The 19868-nt window shown below is 45.0% G+C and overlaps 1 protein-coding gene across 1 annotated transcript in view; it reads left to right on the forward strand.

Moving 5' to 3' along the window:
• Nucleotides 1-678: 678 nt before the first annotated feature.
• Nucleotides 679-19868, forward strand: part of SKAP2 (src kinase associated phosphoprotein 2) — a 324646-nt gene continuing 305456 nt past the window's right edge. Inside the window, exon 1 of the mRNA XM_088479429.1 lies at nt 679-846. Within this exon, the coding sequence (XP_088335555.1) occupies nt 804-846 (43 nt within the window). The 5' untranslated portion in view covers nt 679-803. The remainder of the gene's footprint in view (nt 847-19868) is intronic.

Raw genomic sequence — 19868 nt, forward strand, 5'->3', positions numbered from 1 at the left:
AAAAAAGACGCAGTGATTTCTATAGAAATGACCACGTCCCATTTTCAGTCCCCTAATTAAATAGCAAAACCTCGCGGCTGCGGGAAAACCTTGCACTGTGGGGTTATTTAAATTTCATTCCCGCAATTGGATTCCCCGCTCTGTGTGGCTTCTATCCGCTGATTGTGACTGGACTATCGCCACCACCTGCTGCCGCCTTTCCCTCCGCCTCTTTCAAATTGTCCTTGCTCGTGCCTCTACCAGCTGACACAATGTCACATGACATCCTCCTGACTTCTTCAGGAACTGTATCCTGTGGCCTGCCTGTGCAGCGACATGCACTGTAGCGCGATGCACAGCATTGGACCTCGCTTACCCGGTTATTACGCATACTTGCATGATAACTCCCTTAAACCTTATGTCTATCTGACATTTTCAACATATCCATTTGTATTGAGAAGTGGTAGCTATCCCTGCTTATAAGGCAAGGGTTTGTGGCACAGAATACATATTTTTTAAAGTGTTATTTTGACAGTGGATGAAGATTACTGATAGCTGTCATTTTTGTAGTACAGTAAAAAAAAAAAAAAAAGTATGATCGGTAATTCATTGCACAATTGTGTGTTTTTGGCCTAGGGGAGGAGGGAGGACAGACATGCTGATTTGTCCATTTACTTCCTTAAACACTGAAAACACAGCCTTTTCTTTCTTCCTCTCAGCTTTTTACTTCCCTGTTTTCATACACCCTGTGAACACGGGAAGCTCTATTGCCAGCTTACCAGCCTCAAGATTCAGCTTTCTAAAGACCTAACCAGCCATTCACAATGATTCCATTGCTACCTGAGGACGTAAAGAACATTATAGCAGGTATTTGGTGAAGGGTGGGGCTACGGGATGAACACTGAACACACACACAGACAGCTCACTCTTCTTACATCTCTCTATCAGTGGTTCTCAAACTCGGTCCTCGGGACCCCACACAGACCATGTTTTCCAGGTCACCCAGCAGGTGCACAGGTGTATTCATTGCTCACTGACACATTTTATAAGATCCACAGGTGGAGCTAATTATTTCACTTGCGATTCTGTGAGGAGATCTGGAAAACATGCACTGTTTGGGGTCCTGAGGATCGAGTTTGAGAACCTGTTATCTCTTTACATCAATAACCTCAGAAACACTTTGAAACACAAATGAAGTTCTTTTGTAGTGTAGATCAAATTGTATCAGTGTTACTTTTAGTTTTACATACTTCTTTTCATCAAAACTTACCTGCAATGATTTAAATAAATGCTTCTGAACTGTTATGGCATAATATATTAGTATTGTCTTGTTAGGCAGAAAAATGATCACCCAAAGCAAAATATACTAATTTATCTCATAAAACACCATCCTTTCTATCTACTTTGTCCTTCCCATAATATTGTGGTATTGTCTATTAAATAAATTGTATTATGAAATGAAGCACACAAACAGAATAACAGACATACAGTAATAGGTAAATCAGCAGTGACATGGATCAGGCTGTAACAAGGGGATTTGCGACTTTTTCTGCCTACTAGGATGCAAGGCCAGTGCCATGGTACGGTTGCTGCGTGTAGCCACGTGCTCCATGGGCAGGGAGAAGCAGCCCAGGTCATATCTGCACCCTGCCTCTGCCATGGATTTATTTATATGGGAAATTATATTTATCACTCATATCAGTCCATAGGAATGTATTATCAGTTGCTGCATATTAGTTACATAATTAGTATTTTAGGGCCGTTATATTCCAGGTCGCGAGCACGCAAAATATATCATTCTGTCCCCCCCTTCTCCATCTGGTATGCAGTCGGGAAGCCGGCGGACCTAATCCCGACTGCCGGCTTCTCGACTGCTTAATCACGGCGAGGGTTAAATGACAGGCTTCTAAATCTAGACGCCTGTCATTTTACCGACGCCGGGAGAGTGCGGATAGCTGCGAGGTCTTAGGTTAAGGGTTCCCGGGGGGACTTAGGGTCAGGCACCCCCCCGGGAGGTTAGTTTTTGGCTAGGGGGAGGGAGGGTTAGGCACCCCCCCGAGGGATTTAGGTTTAGGCACCCCACCGGGGGACTTAGATTTAGGCGACGGGGAAGGGAGGGTTAGGTTTAGGCACTTAGAGGGGGGATTAGGGTTAAGCACTAGGGGGGAGGTTAGGGTTAGGCACCCCTAAGGGAGGGTTAGGGGTAGAATTAGGATAGTCATTACTTACCTTAGGACGATCGGGATTTCCTCCTCTGCCGGGATGCCGCTGTCGGGATTCCAACCGCCGTGCATGGGTCCAGGGGTAAATCATACCGATTCCCTTCCTCTCACCCCTCTTCTCTCTCTTGCTCTCACGAACACTTCTCTCTCTCTTTCTTGTCCTCTTTCTCAATTCCACTATGTCCACATACTACAGGAGTACTGCCGGTCAGCCCTTTACAAAATGTCAAGGCTGCATGGTGGGGTAAGCAAGCCATTGTGTCCCCTTCTCATCTAGCACTGGGAACTCCACCTCCAGTTTGGGGGCAAAAATGGCAGTTTGTTGGATATGTGACTAGGACACAGCAGGCAGCAGAAGAGCAATCAATAGTGACGTGGGGGCTCTCAGAGGGTATGTGCATGAAGCACGCTTCCGCCACCATCCGACTCTCACTGTGCATGTCAGACACACACTGGGGCCAATAAAATTTTCCAGAATTAAGCGAAGATTTCAACATGAGTAAAATTACCGTGCACTTTGCAGCATGCGCGCTCCTGTGATTCTTGCAATGTAACTAGAGAATTCTTATCGCAGAGGTCATGTGGTGAGTCTTCATGGTTTTACCTGTTACGAGAGTGAGGAAACGTGGGGTAATCACCCTGTATCTCAACAAAGTGTCCCAGCATAGAAAGCTGTTAGTGGTCATAAGCAAAGCATTTGGGGCTTTAAAAAGTGTCAATTGGTTGATCTTTTAATTTTTTTATTAACAGTGTAAAATTATATTAAGTGTGTTTATCAGGAAATTAAAGCTAATAATGAATTTGTGGTACGTTGGAATGCCTGTAAGGTGATTATTATGTGATTTTAGGCCACTTAGAAATAAATTATTGCATTTTTTTCAACTCCAAATGAAAAGTCTCATGTCTCAGTTATACAACATTCCCTCACACCTGTCCCACATCTGTTCAACACTTCCACACACCTGTCCCACATCTATTGAACACTCCCACACACCCACATTATACAACACTCCCTTACATTTGTCCCAGATCTATACAACATTCCCACATCTATTCAACACTCCCACACACTGGGCCTGATTCAGACCCGCTCGCGAGCGGGTTGATGTTTGGCCACTGCGCATGCGCACGCCAGAGCCGGCTCCGAAGTGCGCATGCGCGAGACCCTCCTAGCAACAGGCGCTCCGTCGCTCTGGGTCTCGCACCAAAAGGGGGCGGCTGTCGATTTTGATCGACAGTTCGCACCGTTTTGGAGGCAGGCAGGAGGGGTGGCTGGCTAAATGGTGGCGTTCCCGACGGAACGCCTGCTGTTTGGGGGCGACCCCACTGACATCACGAGAGATGTCAGCAGTGAGCTTCCGGCTCTTTTCAGAGCCAGAAGCTCACTGGGGCTTGCGGGAACGAGACCCTACCGCAAGGGTCTCGTCGCAAGCCTCGATGGTTGCGATGGTCGAGACCATTGCGACCATCACCTAGCCGCTCGCAATAGCTGTGGGTGGTCACCCACAGCTACGCAAACGTCCCGGAGGCCGCACCAAAAAAAAAATGCCCTGATTCAGAGCAAGCGCTCTTTCAGAGCGTCCGACTCTGAATCAGGCCCACTGTCCCACATCTATACAACACTCCCACACACTGTCCCACATCTATACAACTTTCCCATATACTTGTACCACATCAATATATCACTCCCACACATTGTCCCACATTATACAACACTCCCACATACTTGTACCACATCTATATAGCACCCCCACATATCTGTCCCACATATATACAACACTCCCACATACTTGTACCACATCTATATAGCACCCCCACATATCTGTCCCACATATGTACAACACTCTCACACACCTGTCTCACATATAAACAACACTCCCACATACTTGTACCACATCTATATAGCACCCCCGCATATCTGTCCCACATATATACAACACTCCCACACACCTGTCTCACATCTATACAACACTCCCACACACCTGTCTCACATCTATATATCACTCCCACACACCTGTCTCACATCTATACAACACTCCCGCATACTTGTACCACATATATATATCACTCCCACACACCTGTCTCACATCTATACAACACTCCCACACACCTGTCTCACATCTATACAACACTCCCACACACCTGTCTCACATCTATATATCACTCCCACACACCTGTCTCACATCTATATATCACTCCCACACACCTGTCTCACATCTATACAACACTCCCGCATACTTGTACCACATATATATAGCACCCCCACATATCTGTCCTAGATCTATACAACGGGATGTAGTCAAGTGACCATCTCTGTGCTGATATCCCGTCAAGGGAGTTAAGATAGGCTTCAAAATATCGATGCCTGTCTTAATCCCGATGCCCGAATCCAGGAGGACGCATGCTCGAACGAGGTAAGTACGGGGCACCCGTCCTGCTAGCCACACGGGGGTGAGCTAGGTTTAGGGCAGTTAGCAGGGTTAGCATTAGGTTTTGGGGGGGAGGTTAGGGTTAGGCACCCCTAGGGAGGAGGGTTAGGGTCAGGCACCACTGGGGGGGGGTAGGTTTAGGCACTAAGAGGGGAGGGTTAGGTTTAGGCATGAATTTAGGTTCAGGAACTAACGGGGAGGGTTAGGGTGCGGGATGGGGAGGATTAGGGTTAGGCTAAAAGAAGGGAGGGTTATGGGGGAGGGTAAATATACTTACCCGACCCCTGTCAGGATATCAACCATCGGGATGTCGCTGTCGGTATTGTGACAGGAGGCATCCCGATAGCCGGCATTACATACCCATTCCCTATACAACACTCTCGCACACATGTCCCACATCTATACAACACTCTCACATACCTGTCTCACATCTATACAACACTCTCACATACAGTGGCGTATCTATAATGGGTGCAGTGTGTGCGGGGCACACGGGCCCCCGGGTCCAGGGGGGCCCCACACCGCACACACTGCACCCATATTATTTTAGACTTACCTGTCCATGGTCCCACATCGGGTGTCTGCTCTGCTGAGAAGACCAGAAAATGGCCGCTGCGGCCATTATTCCGGTCCTCTGCGCATGCGCAGTACACCAGAAAAATGGCCGCCATGGCCATTTACCGGCGTTCGGCGCATGCGCAGTAGACTCCAGGCACACTCTAGTGCCCGGACTCTACTAAGGCTCCGGTGGCTGGCTAGCCGCATCAGTCGGCTGCCAGCCACCAGGGAGAGAGGAGGGGTGTACATGGGCCCCCTCCTCTCTTAAGACGCCCCTGCTCACATACCTGTCCCACATCTATACAATACTCTCACATACTGTTCCCACATCTATACAACACTCTCACATACCTGTCCCACATCATTTATCCCATTATTTAGTCTTTTGTAGAAAATTACCTAAAATAGTATGTCTTTTAACGAGGGAACTCGGGCTGTGGTTACAAAGTAGCATGACCCAGTCTTCTTTGGGTTCTAGTAGTGGAAATGATTGTGCAGTGAAAATTAGGGTCCTTTCTCATATCCTTATTTATGGCTCCATTGTGTGCATATTATATACAGGGGAAGTGACTGCACAGTCGAATAGCTCCCTATTGTTGAAAGTGATCCCATTGGAGTTTACAGATAGTCTCAAGAAGAGGCCACACCAGGGACAAGAGTTGCTCTCTGTGGCACAGAGGATGACAGAGAGGGATAGGTCCCGGAAGGTTATGTCCATATTCCACATGATATAGTATATTTTGTAACAGGCATGTAAGAATAACATTCTGCTTTTTTAAAATGTAGATCATGAGCAGTTATTTAAACAAAGGGCCTAATTCATTACGGATCGCAACTGCGATTACGCACGCAGACGTCCATATGCATCGCAGTGCGTGTACGTGAAGGTTTGGTTCCACTGCAATCACAGTGTCCACGCAGAACCATAGCAGAGGTATTGACAGGAAGTGAGCGTTTGCGGGTGGTGACGGGGGGTGGTCGGTGAAACGCAGGCGTGCCAGTGCGTTTGAACGCCATTACAGGGGCGTGCATAAATTTCCCACTGCGATGCCATACGCAGCTTGAGCTTTTACTGCGTGCGATGAGGTAAGGTCAGACCTTGTGCAAGTGTGCCTGACGCTCCAATTGTACTCGAAGATACCGATGGCTTCACTGACTTGCAGAGTATTACAGATATGTGAAATCAGGCCCAGGACAATATCGGTACGATTTGGCCAAATTGGAACGACAAATCAGGCATATCGTGCAATGTGTATGCCCGATTTGCTCGTTCCCGCGGTCGCATTCGATATCATGTGATTGGCCATGTTGCACAGTCAATCACACGATATTGCAAGTGAGGCTGTACATATTAATGAAGTATGGAACGGTGATTGTTCCGTTGTTCATTAAGGGGTCTATTTACTAAGCAGTGTTAGGAGACAGAGTGAAAAGTGATAAGGTGCCAGCCAATCAGCTCCCAACTGCCATCTCACAGGCTGTGTTTGAAAAATGACAGTTACGATTGGCTGGCACCTTATCGCTTCCTTATCACTTTTCACTCTGACTGCTAACACTGCTTAGTAAATAGACCCCTAAATCTTTTAAGTGTGTACTGGCAATCATGTGATGTCCAGGGTAAAGGCAAATCAACCTGAACATCGGCACGATTGCCGGTCATTTAGGTGTGTACCTAACCTAAGTGTTGAAATCCATTAAACTTATTTGTATTTCTTTCAAGGTTTGTTTTTATTGTGTTTACAGCAAATTATAGTGTTTTTATTTTTTTTCCAAACAGTTTAAAAGAATTCACATCACAACTGTTGACAGTAAATATGTGCAGCCCATTACACTGATAAAACAGCTGTGATTACTCTTCTTACAGTTGTAGAACGTGTGAGGCTTCCATTTTCTGGAAAGGGATGAGGTGGGAATTAGGAAGGCCAGAGAGGAGCAGATTACAGTAATCAATCAAGGCAGGAGGTGATGAAGGTGGTGCCAATGATGATGATGAGGCCCAATAGGGAATGCCATTTAATAGCACCACACACTGTAATTCTAGTTCTAGCCATATATTTTGGGGTCGTAGGGGTTTGACCCCAGTGTGCTTACATAGGCTGAACCCTTGTGAAACACCCAGACTTCCAAACACCCTTTCAGGAGGAATGGCCTGATTCTGGAAATATTGCTGAGTTGGAAAGGGATTGTATGTAGGGGGAGAAGAAAAGGGCAGAGTCAAGAGTGACACATAGACACAGTGGTGTACCCAACTTTTGACAAGAGGGGGAGCGAAGATATAAAAATAGGAGCCCAGGTCCTTCCTGATTATGATATAATGAAGGTGTATCCTCAGTGTAATGCATAGATGCCAGTCATACAAATGTCATAACACCAATGCCCATGATATTGCCCTTCATATCCCCCTGGGTTGGGTACGGCATCCCAACAGTGAGAATCCTGATGGTCAGAATGCCGGCAGCGGGACCATGACAGTGAAAATGCAGGCGAATTTCAGGTAAGTATATTCAGGCTAACACTAACCCACTCCTCCCACAGCCTATCCCTAACCCACTCCTCCCGCAGCCTATCCCTAACCCACCCCTCCCGCAGACTATCCCTAACTCACCCCTCTCGTAGCCTAACGCTCCCCTCATGCAGCCTAACCCTCCCCTCCCGCAGTCTATCCCTAACCCACCCCTCCCTCAGCCTAACCCTAACCCACCCCTCCCGCAGCCTAACCCTCCCGCAGCCTAACCCTAACCCCTCCTCCTGTGGCCTAGCCCTAACCCTTATACTTACCATTAGAAGTTCAGTATTCTGACCTGTTGGGATCCCGCCGCTGGTATTGTCGGGATGCCGACGACATCACACAAACACACCCACAATCGCATTTTGCATGGCATTAGCTCTGATTCACTCTATAGTAATGCAATCTGCTGTTGGATGGACATGATGGCATGAGATACTTGACTGCACACTCTTATCCATACTCTCACACATTGCAGAATATTCTTGGAGGAGAGGTGCTAGAAGTATTATTTTATTGTGCGATCTTCCCAAATTTTCCGGTCATGGTAGGATGGAAAGTGATGGTTATGCGAATTCAGGGCTTCTTGCTAGAGGTGTCCCTGAGTAGGAGGATCATCTGGTGGTAGATAATGAAGCATAGCCAGCAGGAGGCGGACTGCAGCTACACTTACAGCCAGTGCACAGAGCCTTGCTCCTCAGTGCTGCCCAGGTACAAAGAAGCCGCCACATCTTACAGTACAGCCCAGCACTGTTGTCCCTGCCACTGTATCAACCATACCAAGAGAGGGCCTGCTTGGTTTATCAAGTCATGCATTCCCAGGACAAGCATCAGTATAGGTGGGGAAGGTGCAAAAGAAGGAGCTGCGTCTGCAGAGGAAGATTGCAGAACTGACAGCGGTGCTGAAGGCAGGACAGTTATTGGCTGCATAGAAGTCTGCAGACTGTGCAACCGTGACTAGCGCTGCCAAACATTTGTGGGTAACTATAATAGACACACTGCTCCAAGTCGCGGATGGTAGCCTGCAGCCGCTGGGGTCTGAAGCTGCATAGGTGCCATTTTTATTACCTTTTCAACAGGAGGAGTGATCACTCCCCTTGCCCAACACCCTTGGTTTTAGCATTGCATTAGACACTGTACTTGATGAATACAAAACAGTGAGAAGTGTCAAAATAGAGAGTGCGATTAGAGCGGGCACACATTATTTTTAAAGAAAAGAGGCACTTAATTTATTTCAATGATGACACACATTTTTTTAACACTGGTACCCCCTGACCCTAACATCCATAGATCTTGAGGCCCGTACATCTGGGATCAGATGCTAAGTAGCATAGCCTGGTCAGAAAGGGGAGGGAAGGGATTTCTAATTTTTTATTACAGTCATAAGCATGCACAGAAGCCGTCAAAGGAGGTGCCGCCTTCTGCACATCCTCCTCCACCGGGTTATGGACTACCCCATTCCCTCCTCCCTCTGGGACATACACTACGGAATGGGTATGATATACCGCCGGCCGCATGGCCTGCGGTTCGATTCCCGTCAGCGGCAGCCCGACAGGAGCAGAGTTAGAAGCAGCGGAAGCCCGACAGCGCTGGAAATCCCGATCGTGGATAGGTAAGTATAGACTAACCTAACCCCCCTAACCCTCCTTAGGGGTGCCTAACCCTAACTTCCCCCCCAAGTGCCTAACCCTAATCCCCCCTCTAAGTGCCTAACCCTAACCACCCCCTTCCCCGCTGCCTAAACCTAAGTTAGGCACCCCCGGGGGTGCCTAACCCTCCCTCCCCCTAGCCTAACCCTTACCCCACCCTCTGGAGGTGCCTAACCCTAAGTCCCCCCCCCGGGAGCCCTAAACCTAACCCTCTCCCCCACGGCTGTCCGCTCGCGGCGCCCGGCATCACTACAATCGTGATGCCGGGCGCCGGTCTCCCGGCGTCGGGGAAATGCGGGTGTCTACATCTAGATGCCGGGCATTTCACCCATGCCGGGATAAGACAGTCGGGAAGCCGGCTGCCGGTATTTAGGCAGTCGGCTTGCCGATTGCTTCCCTACACTACTCACCTGGCCACCCAAATGAGTAGTGTATGTCTCGGTGGAAGGGGGGACTGGTGTAGTCCATGACCAGGTGGAGGGGGAAGTTCCGAAGCATCACCCCCTGTGCTGACTTCTGTGCAAACCTATGGTTTGTCAGGTTGCGGCCTAGGATTGACCTTTACTAACCTCAGTGCTGGCTTCCTCTGACCTCTCGAGCGGTCAGACATCAGGTGCAGCGGCAAGTGAAGAGCTGAGGATTATGCCTGGGGTCCGCTAGGACATCCATGTGTTGCTCTGTGACTTAGTTTCTGCTGTAACCATCATGGATGCAGCAATGACAGTCTACATCACCTGATTAGCCCTTCATCCAATGGTAGCATTGGTTGCTATCAGCTGACACTGTCCTCCAATAGACCGCTACCTTAGGGTTTTTAGCCGGGCTCTGGACAACAGGAAGTTGCCTGTACAACGTCGCTACTTCCAGTGAATACCTGCAGTTACAACGTTCAAGGTTTCACGCTCCTTTCCTCTAGTGATTAATTCCTAGTGTTATCTTCAGTGTGTGTACTCAGGATGTCATCCGAGTACAATCTCCTAAGTGCCATTCTTCTGTAGCAGCTCTGTGTCTCTATCAACAGTGTGCGTATGCAGTACATCATCTAATTTCTAACTCCTAGTGCCTTTCTCCAATGCTTTAACTGAATTGTATTCCTCTGTTTCCCACTTGTACCAGATACCTGACCAAAGGGCCGCAACCTGCTTACTGGGTGCAGCTTAAACCCAAATCCCACTTGGAGGGGTCACTGGTGAATACCTCCCAGTAGGTTAGACTCCGTGCCTCTGGTCAGGTCTCACCAACATCCTGTACTTGTGGATGAGGAGGAAATACATCCAGGCCCCTTGCCTCCAGGTCCTTTCCCAACCTGGGACCTCGACTTCTAATCCTTCAGCACAAGAATTCCTGATGAAGAGCGCCAATGTGGAGAACAATAGGTACAAACATGGAAGACACGATTCCAGCTTGAAGAGTGTTCCAGACCACTCTGGATAAAACAAAATTTCGCTGAAGAGGTACCACAGGAATTTTTAGTTCTTGAACAATGGTTTCAGAAATAAAATTCCCGGCTGCTCCAGAATCAGTTAAAGCTTAAAGAGATCCTTAAAATGATAATCCACCAAGAGTGAGACCGGGAACAAATGCCCTATTAAATGAGAAGATTTAGACACAACCCTTAACCGAATTCCTCTACTAAAGGTTAAGGCTTCTCGTTTCCGGGCAGCAGAGAACAGAATTTCAGAAACTGACCAGGCCCAGCACAGTAGAAGCAAAGTTGATTGCGCATCTGATGACTCCATTCAGCTGGAGTCAGCCTTGTTGACCTGCATGGGCTCATCTAAATGGGAAGAAGATGGAGACTGGACGGAAGGTGGAACAGCAAAATGGGCAGGTGTATGAACTTCACGTCCCCGACTAGCATGTCTCTCCCAATGCCGCAGGTCTATCTTGATATATAAAGAAATGAGATTGTCCAAGGTCTCTGGTAGATCTCTAGAAGCGAGTTTGTCTTTCATTCTTTTGGATAGACCACACAAGAAGGCCGCTCTGAGGGCTGCATCATTCCTCTGTACTTTGGCCGCGGTTGTCTGAAATAACACCACCTGTCGGCCTACAGAACGTGCACCCTGTCGAAGTTGTAGAAGATCAGAGGACGCAGATATTGATCTGCCAGGTTTATTGAAAATTCGCTTGAAAGATTTAATAAAATCATTGTAATTGGATACCAAAGGATCCGTCCTCTCTCAAAGTGTTGGCATGACACAGGACTGATGGTAGTGCTCACCTTTCCTTCTCCGGACAAGCGTTTTCCCAGATGCCCCAAACAATCTGAAAGGGGATTCATCAGAGAAAATAACTTTACCCCAGTCCTCAGCAGTCCAATCCCTGTACCTTTTGCAGAATATCAGTCTGTCCTTGATCTTTTTCCTGGAGAGAAGTGGCTTCTTTGCTGCCCTTCTTGACTCTAGGCCATCATCCAAAAGTCTTTGTCCTGTGTCATGCCAACAGTAAAGCATCCTGAAACCATTCATGTGGGGTGGCTTCTCAGCCAAGAGAGTGGAATCACTCACAATTTTGCCTAAGAATACAGCCATGAATAAAGAACAGCACCAAAACATCCTCCAAGATCAACTTCTCCCAACCATCCAAGAACAGTTTGGTGACAAACAATGCCTTTTCCAACATGATGGAGCAGCAAACTTTGTGAAAACCAATATCATTCTCAAAACTTTTGGCCATGGCTGTACAGAGCGCTCGCTCTGAATCAGGGCGGCATTTTTTTTTGTGCCGGCCTCCTGGCTGCTCCCTAAGCTGTGGGTGACCACCCACAGCTTTTGCGTGCGGCCAGGTGATGATGGTCGCGATGGTCGCGACCATCGGACTAGCAACGAGACCCTTGTGGTCCATCGCAAGCCCCAGTGGACTTCCTGCTCTAATAGAGCAGGAAGTCCACCTACTGACATCACTAGTGATGTCAGTAGGGCCGCCCACAAAGGGAAGTCCAGCCACCCCCCTGGCAGCCTCCAAAACGGGGCGAGCTGTTAATCACAATCGACAACCGCCCCGTTTTGGTGCGAGACCCATAACGACGGAGCGCCCGTCACTGGCCGGGTCTCGCGCATGCGCACGCCGGAGGTGGCAAATGCGCAGGGGGTAAACATCGACCCGCTTGCGAGCGGGTCTGAATCAGCCCCACAGTCCAGTATGCTACTAGCATACGAGAAAGCTGTATCATTCTTCAGAAAAAAATTATATAACGTTTAGATTAGCACACTAAGGTGTAAATTTACTAAGGGTCCAGTTTGTGTGAGTTTGCAAACTCACGTGAGTTTAGGCATTTTTTTTCATCTCGCAAATTTACTAAAGACAAACTTGAGTGAGTTTGAAGTGAGTTCTCTTTTTTCACTGCTAAAGCTCATGTGAGTTTACAAACTCGAAAAAACTTACCATCGGCCAAAATAGGAAGTACTTTAGATGAAAAAGATGCAACTCGCAAATTTACTAAAATTCGAGTTTACAATCTCGTGTGAGATTGTAGCAAACTCACTGTTTTAAAGTAGAAGTTTTAAACACTCACCTCCTGAGCTGCGAGTTTGGCTGAAACATACACAAATCATTGACATAAGCAACTGACATAAGGACGCCCACTTCCCCTTACTCACATCCGTATACTATGGCAACATAGCAAAACAATCGGTAACATTGGGTAACATCGGACCCATATGCACAATTAAGGATGCCCAGACCTCATTCAGAAATTGCTAACTTCAGCACACGCTATGAGCTCTCGGGAGGCGTCTGGTATCGCAGTGGCTAAATTATGCACGCCCATGTAACGGAGTTGAAACGCACGAGCACGCCTGTGTTCGCATGGCCACTTCTCCATCACCACCCACAAATGGCATTTCCTGTCAATCACTCTGTCATAAGTCTGTGTAGCCTCTGGGTATGCAGTTCTGACAGCATCAACTGACTCGCTCATGCGCACTGCGATGCATGCGCTGTTGCGAAGTAATCGACCGATTCCGTGCATATAAGCAACTACGTTCCCTGCTGAATCAGGCCCTAAGTAAATAAATAATTACAATTATTTCTGTTACAATGGATGTACCCAAATTTTAACATTTATTTGGTCATGATTGAAGGGAAAGCTTCTGGACATGCAATCAGTTACGCATGAAATTCACTCTCACATGAATGTTCAGTAAATTTCCTTACACGCTATCATAAAACCGCAAAGATTTCATAGAGATATGTTATTTTGCCCATTGTGCAGCCACAATGAATTTAGTGTTGTGTTACGCTACAACATACAAAGTATTAGGAAAAAATTTAGACCACTTACTCATTAAAGAGATGGACAAAATAACTGAACATTTTCAAGCGAATAGTTTGATGACAGAAGAAGTTCAAATAACCTTTGGTTTTGCTTCGCCATTCCACTGTAGGATATTCTATACAGCATTTGGTTATCCTAATTTTGTAGAATTTATTGTCTATTAATAGAGCTGGGTCAATGACTTGTCAATTCACTCTGCTCTGTGGTGTGGTTGTGGAGGACTGAGAGTAGTTAAGGCTAAACTCTGCTGGTGGAATGTGCAAAATGTCACAGCCAAATGCGGAATGAGAATGAAGCAAATATTACAAGGAGTCTTCTTTTCTGTCAAATTTTGCACTAGCAAAAGGGACTTGACCATTGACTGGTCTGGCGTTGTTATCTAAAGGAATCTAAAGACCTGTCAGAGTGAAATGTGGTGTAGGAGCATTAGAGTGAGTGTAGACCCCAGCAGAATAATTAGGAAACGAGCTGGGAAGCTGAGTAAAAGGATTTGTATTTTTTTATGTCATCAAACTATTTATTTTATTTATTTATTAACAGTTTCTTATATAGCGCAGCATATTCCGTTGCGCTTTACAATTGAACTACACGCAAAACCATTGCTTAACAGTAACTTCCAACTTTTCTTTCAATTCTGTTTCAGTTGGAACAAAATGCGTGATACAGTAGTACCAGAGATACGTTACTTTTTATTGTGTAGTTACTTAAACCACATCCTTATCTTTACTCATCAACACTAGAAGAGGCAGAAGTGGCAAGAAGTGGCAGAAAAATGGCACTATAGCATTGCAAAATATGTAATATAAATAAGGACAATCTTAGACATAACTTAAAGCTTTTTGTCCACCTATGTCTCCATCTCCCCATTCCGCCCTCAGGGGATCCTTGCAGTTCCTACTTCTGAACCAGCTTAGGGCACCAAGAATGTTAAACACTGCAAAAATCCTAATGCCGCAACTAACCAACATAACAGTGCTATAACTAGGGGCGTGCAAGTGGTGCCACAGGGCATAAAGCAGAGGGGGTGGCACCATGGCAAATGTATGTATGTTGGTATGCATGGTACCTGGAATAGCACCCAGAAGATATGCTGTGTCCTTAGGAAGAGCAGGAGGCTCAGCTGTATGGTTCAGCTTGTGGCCTGGCCCCTTCTACGTGACATTATGACATCACATGTGTGGGGGTTTGGCCGGCTCAGGGGGCATTATTGCTTCACTATGGCGCTACAATAAAGCTGCTACAACTAATGCATCAACTCTCTGTCAGCCATGACTTTGACTGCCTTCTTCCTCTAGGATTCTGTTCAATATATTGGTCTATAAGGGGTAGATGGTCTAAGCCTTGGAGAGAGATAAAGTGGAGAGGGATAGAGGGGCATATTGTAAAGAGTGATATTCTTGTTACTAATCTTAAATGGTGCTCCAACCAATCAGCTCCAAACTATCATGCATTTGAAAAATGACAATTAGGAGCTGATTGGTTGGAGCACGATAAGATTAATAACGAGTTATAACAAGAATATCTCTCATTTTTAAATATGCCTCAAAGTGCCACCCAATCAGCACCTAACTGTCATTTTTCAAACTCTGGGGCATATTTAATAACAAGTGATATGCTCGTTATCACTCGTTACTAATCCTAAATGATGCACCAACCAATCAGCTCCTAATTGTCATGTGTTTGAAAAATTACAGGAGCTGATTGGTTGGAGCACCATTTAAGATTTGTAACGAGTTATAATAGGAATATCACTTACCAAAAATTATATAGAGTAAGTGGTGTTGTACAGGCGCCAAGCACTTCTCTAGGCTGCAGATAACTATACGTGGCAAGTACCACCCTTCAGTACTCAAGTGTACGTGAATAATAAAAAATTCCGTATAGTAAAGTGCGCACAGTGCTTCCAGAAGGACATCACATGGATGACTAGATTATGCGTATAGGTTGTCTGACTGAAGGTATAAAGAAATTAAATACCCTGACCTTTGACCCGGAAGTGAATCTTGAAAAGAGTTTAAAAGATGATCATTTCTGCACATGTCACTTTACCTTGAGGAAGGGAGCAGCTGACTCCTGAAACGCGTTGGTACACAGTGACAGGATCATCCAGCAGGGAGGAATTGCATGAATATCCCTCAAATAAGGACCTTGAAACAGAGGTGATCCAGAAACCTCCATCTTTAAAAACTACGGGCCCTTGTGAGGGGGAACTTCTGGTAATTCCCCAATTTTTATTGTAAAAGGACCATTTACCTCCATCCTACACATAGCATTTGTGTTATTGCTTTTAGGAATATCACTTGTTATTGAATATGCCCCACAGTCTATACAGTGACAGTTAGGAGCTTATTGGTTGGTACTTTATCTCTCTCCCCTTTATCTCTTTCCAAGGCTTAAGTTAGTATATCGCTCACTAACAATTATGGACCTGTCTTTCAGATCTTATTTTCATGTATCATCCCAGTTGAGCTTAATGATGTGCCAAAACTTTCACCTTTCATCACCCTTAATACTGTGTTCCACAGGTGTTGTTGATGGACTGTGACAAGCACTAGGCAGTTTTCAAAACTCAGCCAGGATGTAACAATCCATACACCTGACACAGAGGGAATTATAGAGCACAAGGTTTATCAGTATTAGAATAATGAGTACACATACAGTACCAGTCAAAAGTTTGGACACACCTTCTTATTCAATGGTTTTTGTTTATTTAAATAATTTTCAACATAGTAGATTAATACTGAAGACATCAAAACTATGAAAGAACACATATGGAATTATGTTGTAAACATAAAAGTGTTAAACAAATCAAAATATGTTTTATATTTTAGATTCCTCAAAGTAGCTCCCTTTTGCTTGGATTACAGCTTTGCACACTCTTGGCATTCTCTCAATCAGCTTCATTAGGTAGTCTCCTGGAATGGTTTTCCAACAGTCTTGAAGGAGCTCCCAGAGGTGCTGAGCACTTGTTGGCTGCTTTTCCTTCACTCTGCGGTCCAACTCATCCCAAACCAGCTCAATTAGGTTTAGGTCGGGTGATTGTGGAGGTCAGGTCAGCACTCCATCACTTTCCTTCTTGGTCAAGTAGCCCTTATATAGCCTGGAGGTGTGTTTGGGGTCATTGTCTTGTTGAAAAACAAATGATGGTCCCAGTAAGCGCAAACCAGATGGGATGGCATGACGCTGCAGAATGCTGTGGTAGCCATGCTGGTTAAGTGTGCCTTGAATTTTGAATAAATCACCAACAATGTAACCAGCAAAGCACACCAGCATCATCACACCTCCTCCTCCATGCTTCACAGTGGGAACCACACATGCAGAAACCATCCACTGACCTTCTCTGCGTCTCACTAAGACACTGCGGTTGGAACCAAAAATCTCAAGTTTGGACTCATCAGACCAAAGTACAGACTTCCACTGGTCTAATGTGTTTCTTGGCCCAAACAATTCTCTTCTTCTTGTTGTTCATCCTCAGTAGTGGCTTCTTCGCAGCAATACGACCATGAAGGCCTGATCACGCAGTCTCCTCTGAACAGTTGATGTTGAGATTTGTCTGCTACTTGAACTCTGTGAAGACTTTATGTGGTCTCTAATCTGGGTGCTGTTAAGTAGCGGTTCTGAGGCTGGTAACTCTAATGGACTTATCCTCTGCAGCAGAGGTAGCTCTTGGTCTTCCTTTCCTGGGGCGGTCCTCATGAGAGCCATTTTCATCATAGCGTTTGATGGTTTTTGCAACTGTACTTGAGAATACATTCAAAGTTCTTGAAATTTTCCGTATCGACTGACCTTCATGTCTTAAAGTAATGATGGACTGTCGTTTCTCTTACTGAGATGAGTGGTTGGTGCCATAATATGGATTACAACAGTAGTCAAATAGTGGTGTCCACTGTCTACTAACCCTACATCTGCACAACACAACTGATGGTCTCAAACACATTAAGAAGGCAAGTAATTTCACAGATTGACTCTTGACAAGGCACACCTGTTAATTCAAAACCATTCCAGGAGACTACCTCATGAAGCTGATTGAGAGAATGCCAAGAGTGTGCAAAGCTGTCATCCAAGCAAAAGGGGGCTACTTTGAGGAATCAAAAATATAAAACATATTTTGATTTGTTTAACACTTTTTTGTTTACAACATAATTCCATATGTGTTCTTTCATAGTTTTGATGTCTTCAGTATTAATCTACTATGTTGAAAATAATTTAAATAAACAAAAACCATTGAATGAGGTGTGTCCAAACTTTGACTGTCACTGTTTTATCCTTGTTTGTGTGAATGAGATTAAATGTTGAGATATAAGTACGTTCTCTCTATCTGCATATGATATATGTCATTCAGTTTTGCAAACTATTCTGTAAGATATTTGTGTTTTCCTTCTAGAATATTTGTTGGACTGCTGCTGTTCATTGTAAAAAATAAATAAACAAAAAAGCACTACTGCAATAAAGTGTTACTGTAACTAAACTATCATGACAGAAGCCATATAAGAGTCATTTGTCCTCTAACTGTGCAGCAGGCTTTCATTATGCCCCATTTCCACCCTTTTCCTCCTGTGATCAATCATTGCACAATTTCCTGTACAATACTCCAACAGCAAAGTACTGATTAACGGCAACTTGTAGAATTTGTCAACTTACTAGCAGTCAAGTTAAAGTAGACTGAAGTCAGAAAATACTCTGATAAGATTGCATAAATCATTACACTGAGCAACATCTAGATAAAACTATATTTGGAAATAAAGAAAACCTTCATGAATGTATTATCAAATGAATATGTTTCAGATGTGGATGCTTAGGTCAGGTACATTAGCAAGGCCAGTTTTTACTTTTGCTGTGCCCATGGCAATATTTTTTGGGGGGCCCTTTGACCTTTGTAAATTTTTTCCAGCAATAAAGTGCATGGTTGCGTGGTAGAGGTAAGGAACCTCATAGTGGTGCAAGCAAAAATAAACAATGTTTTACTTACCATAATACTCAGGTGTACGCACAACCACACTTTGCTCCAGTTGGACCTCACACTAAATTGGATCGCCCCCATGCATTACAAAAATATACCTCCCTGACTGAATAGTGAATCACTTGAGAAGATCAAGTGTTCCTAAAATTTGTTTACTTATATGGTATAGCAGATTTTTTTTTATACTATTTATCAACTTTTAAAGAAAAAAATTTTTTTTTAGACCATATTGCTTTCATACAAACAAATAATAAATAGTAACATGTTCATATTAACATACTGTACCGTACAATATTCGAGTATGATCAGTAGACTGTATATAGCACATTATATTCCACTCTGAGAAAAATAATCACGGGTGCCCCAGTTAAGCAGAAGCTGAGCTTGTAGACCTGATTACTATAAATACCTTTATAATATATTCCACATAAAAGTCTTATTCATTTCAAAATCCAGAGCATTTTAATGAGCTTGTCAGCTACATGTTGAAATCCCAATTAAATGAATAAGCCATTGAGACAAATGGAGTCCACAGCATTGTTATTACATTATTACTATTATTGTTCTGTATTATTTTGGCGCCACATAAATCCACAATAAGATTACTTAACAAAGGACAGGCAATGATAACATAACAAACAACGGGCTGAGAAGGACACACAGGGGACAAAACGGCATATAAAACAGCATAAAAGCTGGAAACGTGCAATCAAAATATAGTGGAGGAACTGAAAAAGTTATCAAAAAGGCAAATAATAGGTGGCACAGTGCACATACCGGTGGTAAGGGATAGAGATGCACAGTGGACAAAATGGGAGCAGGGAGAAAGACCAGCAAAGGTGGGCCCTACTTATGAGGGGATATGAGAGGGGTGAGGCTGAATCACAGAAGGGTGAGACGGAATGGTGATGTTGGCAAAGGGAGGGGAGGGACAACAGCAGAGGAGTTGGGAGGAGGACTAGTAGCCTTTGAGGAGCATTTGAAGCCTTGGAAGCTGATGTAGTCTGTGGAAGTGTGTTACATAGGTGTGGAACAGTAGAGAGCTCTTGATTTGGGATCATAGAAGGAAGTCACTGCCACCCAAACATCCTGTGACCAGTGTGGGAAACTGCTTGCCATTGACTGAGAGGCTAATGACATGAAGGGGGAGATTTATCAAAGCTTGGAGAGAGAAAGAGTGGAGAGAGATAAATTACCAACCAATCAGCTCCTGTCATTTTACAGGTTGTGTTTGAAAGATAACAGTTAGGAGCTGATTGGTTGGTACTCTCGCTAATTTGTGTCAT

Source organism: Taudactylus pleione, unplaced genomic scaffold, assembly GCF_031769625.1.
Source record: "Taudactylus pleione unplaced genomic scaffold, aTauple2 ptg000233l, whole genome shotgun sequence".
NCBI classification, from domain to species: domain Eukaryota; kingdom Metazoa; phylum Chordata; class Amphibia; order Anura; family Myobatrachidae; genus Taudactylus; species Taudactylus pleione.